The 3,742-nt window shown below is 31.3% G+C and overlaps 1 protein-coding gene across 1 annotated transcript; it reads right to left on the reverse strand.

Moving 5' to 3' along the window:
* Positions 1–1,340: 1,340 nt before the first annotated feature.
* Positions 1,341–2,675, reverse strand: LOC131600279 (homeobox protein knotted-1-like 2). Its single transcript, XM_058872467.1, has 3 exons — positions 2,436–2,675; positions 2,128–2,244; positions 1,341–1,535 (listed from the first exon to the last, which is right to left on the reverse strand). Exons 1-3 carry the CDS (start codon positions 2,586–2,588, stop codon positions 1,404–1,406), a joined length of 402 nt encoding a protein of 133 aa, XP_058728450.1. The 5' UTR covers positions 2,589–2,675; the 3' UTR covers positions 1,341–1,403.
* Between the last annotated feature and the right edge of the window lie 1,067 nt (positions 2,676–3,742).

The raw sequence follows: 3,742 nt of genomic DNA on the forward strand, positions 1-3,742 counted from the left end.
ACGTGAACGATAATCCTTCACATTTTCCTATCTTGGTGGAGGGTTGTCCTAGTTGGATATTTATTTAATGTCTAATATATTAAGCATGCTTGAGATAAATCGGCTTGGATGGTGGTTGGTTCATTATATATATTGTGGTATTTCATCTTTAGGTGGACGGTCAAAGTGACTATGTTGAGTGTTGTGAAGAAGTGTCTTCTTAAGATGCATTTGTAGATGCTTTCACATTGGACTACCAAGAATTGGATGTATATTGTCCTCACGTCCTTTTCCTTTTCCAAAGAGACATATAACTTTATAGTTTCCTCAAGAATGAATCAAGGAATCGTTGACCACCTAAAGATTTATACCTTCGTAAGGTGATAATCCTTCTTTGTAGTCCTAACTCCTTGAAGAGGTCGGCGTACATGATGTTGAATAAACTTCCTCCATCAACTAGAATCCTTGGTACTTCACTATTCACTACTTTGGTGGTTATAACCAATGAAACCACCTCGTTGGAACATCTTCCATTTTTTCTTTATCTCTAAACCCTAAGGTCGACCTCTTGCCTCTATTTTTCTGTCGCTTGTATGCGATCCCGAAGCATTTCTTTTCGAATATCTCTTGATTGGCTCCTCGAAGTTGGACGGTCCTTTGGTAAACATGGAGATGATATGATGTGGTAACAAGATGGAGGTTGAAATTTGAACTACAACTCCACTCGTAGTATCATGTATTACCAATTTATCATGATCAGGGAAAAGAGTAAATGAAGATTAGATCGGGCGATGGAACAGTTGTCCTAGTACTACAAAATGATCTGAAAGATTTTATATGGAAACTCGTGAGAATCAAAAGGATTTTCTACATATGGCGCCATTATTCCAATGCAGAACAGAAGATTGATGAAATGTAACTCTTCTGATGCAGTCGTGCATGTCTCTGTTACGACATAACGAGGGTGAATCTGCAATGTTATAGTATTTCCGCGTCCAAGTCAAGGAAGTTAGAGAGGTGAAACTTATAAGAATGGATGTAAAATTACCTGACATGGCGTGTGCATGAACTTATATATGGGCAGTTAAAACTCCCAATTAATCAGATGCGCAATGCAAGAAACCGTCAAATTAGATTTGATGGTTCATGATGAATGAGTGGTTCCACCCATACTTGTTACAGTTTGGTTATTTTAGAGATTTAATTGTTGTTTCGATTATATTTGAATGATTTAAAACAATTGAGTTAAGATTAATTAAGTTATCTCATTTGATTCCATATCTCATTCAATTTTTAAGACATTGTTAGAAAATTCAACAAAATATGCACTAATTAAGTGGCAAATTGTGCTAGCCATAGAACATGAAAGTTGCAATAATTAACTAGATCCATCAACAACCTTAATTCTTACTAATTATCATATATTAAGTTGCTAGGTTATTTCCTTCATCAAGTTCTTTGAGTTGAATATAGGTCGAATTGATGAAAGCATTTGCTTCTTTAGTTGGTTCCTCTATCACTTCTTTGAGCTTGTCCAGTGCCATGCAATATGCTTCCTGTAATGTCCAACAATAAATCATCATATATTAGGCAACACACATATATATATATATATATATATATATATATATATATATATATATATATATATATATATATATATATATATATATATATATATATATATATATATATATATATATATATATATATATATATATATATATATATATATATATATATATGGAAAAGAAGAACGTATGACTTTGCATGTGAAACTTGTCATTAATTGGTTGATTGTGGTGGTTGGGTTTAGGGTTTCAGAATAACTTTATTTTAATGTTTTTAGATTCTAACGTATTCTAAAGGTGAGTTCTCTTTTTGTTTTAAATTTATATAATAACTTTTCATTAAAAAAATTTGCTCCATAAACTGAGAGAAGTATATTGCAATAATATAATATTTTAACCATGAAAAATATTAAAATTGTGATGTTTTGCTTCCGAAAATATTCTTTATATTCCTTACAAATAAATTATATATAACTAGTTAATTTGCAAAGATGAAAACTTAAAAAAAGAACATAAGTAACTTATTTAAAAGATAAAATCATGTATATTAATTATTGAATGTTAATGTAAACAATACCATGAAGTGATCAAGCTCTGAAGTGTTTGGACTAGAAGTTTCTTTGGACTTTGTGTTCACCATTTTCTTCCATGCATCACGTTTTATATCAAACTCACCTGCATCCTCAGATCCTACCTAAGAAGTAAAAGAATTTATACATATATTGACACATTAAGTAAACACACAAAAAATATTTGACTAATAATTTATAAACTAGTTAAAAACTTGTGCATTCATAAGAACAATTAGTCTTCAGAACTACATGCAAAAAATGACTTAATTTACTAAAAAAAACAAGAAAAATTAATAAAATTAAAGTTAATTACCTTCAAACAGTTAATGTGAGACTCAATCAAAACTTCAAATAAAGGATGGCTTGCAATAATCTTCTTTATAGCCTCTTGATCATTTTCTATTTCTTTTCCAACATGACTTTCTTCAACCTCTTTTCTCATTCCAAATTCTTTACCCTCCTCCATCTCTCTCTAGCTATGACAATCTAAACCCTATGTGTTATACAAATGTAGCAACCGAATCAAAGACTTTGGCACAAACAAACAAGCACTAAGTACATATATAGAAAAAATTTACATCAAAGATAAAAGGGTTTTGTACTAAGGTTATTAACCAACTGTGACTATAAATGATGAAGCGTAGTTATCAAAAATGTACTTGATGTTATAATTTAACTTGTAATGGTAAAAATCAGTATGAATACAAGTGAATGTATGGAAAAAAAAGGATAAAAGGTTAAAACTATGTGGGCTTCCCATGTTTCTCTTTTTTGGTTTGAAAGCAACTTGTCAAAGATTTTATGATATGATTAAAGTAGCTTTCAGGACTTTGTATGGTGTACCCTTTTTTTGGACATATTCTATATTCTCCCCTATCTTGGGCAAAATTTTCATTTCATTTGACATGTTTCTGACTATACTGTTCATCAGTGGAACTCCTCACTTTGTTGCATCATTTTCTTTACGAGGTAAAACAGCTAGTTACACCACCAACTTTTTTTTTTTTTGGCAAAGGTTAACATTATTGAAAGAGATATATGATAAAAGCCTTATACCTGACACTTGGAAATCTTATATTTGTTTAAAAGGTGAGGGATGAATAATATATATAAAATAAAATACCTTAATCGATATGACATAACTTTGACACTCCCTCAAGCATAAGGCATGTAAGAAAAATGATTTAGGTGATATACTAGCTGATACACAATTCCTTAAATATGAGGTATGTAAGAGCGATATGTTTTAGGTGAGAGATTGCTATACACGGTTCCTCAAAACATGAGATCTATAAGAGTGATATACTTTAGTTGAGGAACCAGATTATACATACTCCCTCAAGCATGATGTTTGTAAGAGCAAAATGTTTTAAGTGAGGGGCCTAAATATACTCAATTCTTCAACATGAAGTCTGAGAGAGTGAAATTTTTTAGGTGAGAAACCAGATTGCGCATAATGTTTAGTCTTGTGTAAGGGCGAGATGTTAATTCCTTCGGCAAGGGCAAGATGTTTAGTCTTAATGTTGTCACATGAAGTCGCGGCCATCTTTTGTTGTGGTTATTTTTTGTCGCGATTTGGTCTTTTACTACTACAAAAGGGTATTTCACAACGGTTAGAAA

The sequence above is a fragment of the Vicia villosa genome, linkage group LG4, assembly GCF_029867415.1.
Source record: "Vicia villosa cultivar HV-30 ecotype Madison, WI linkage group LG4, Vvil1.0, whole genome shotgun sequence".
NCBI classification, from domain to species: domain Eukaryota; kingdom Viridiplantae; phylum Streptophyta; class Magnoliopsida; order Fabales; family Fabaceae; genus Vicia; species Vicia villosa.

What these genes read in the sequence shown, in the direction of transcription:
- LOC131600279 (XM_058872467.1), bottom strand. Translation starts at nt 2,588, where the DNA reads ATGGAGGAGGGTAAAGAATTTGGAATGAGAAAAGAGGTTGAAGAAAGT. An exon ending in CTCACATTAACTGTTTGAAG is followed by an intron (nt 2,245 to 2,435) that starts GTAATTAACTTT and finishes TTTACTTCTTAG; the next exon opens with GTAGGATCTGAGGATGCAGG. An exon ending in CAGAGCTTGATCACTTCATG is followed by an intron (nt 1,536 to 2,127) that starts GTATTGTTTACA and finishes TGGACATTACAG; the next exon opens with GAAGCATATTGCATGGCACT.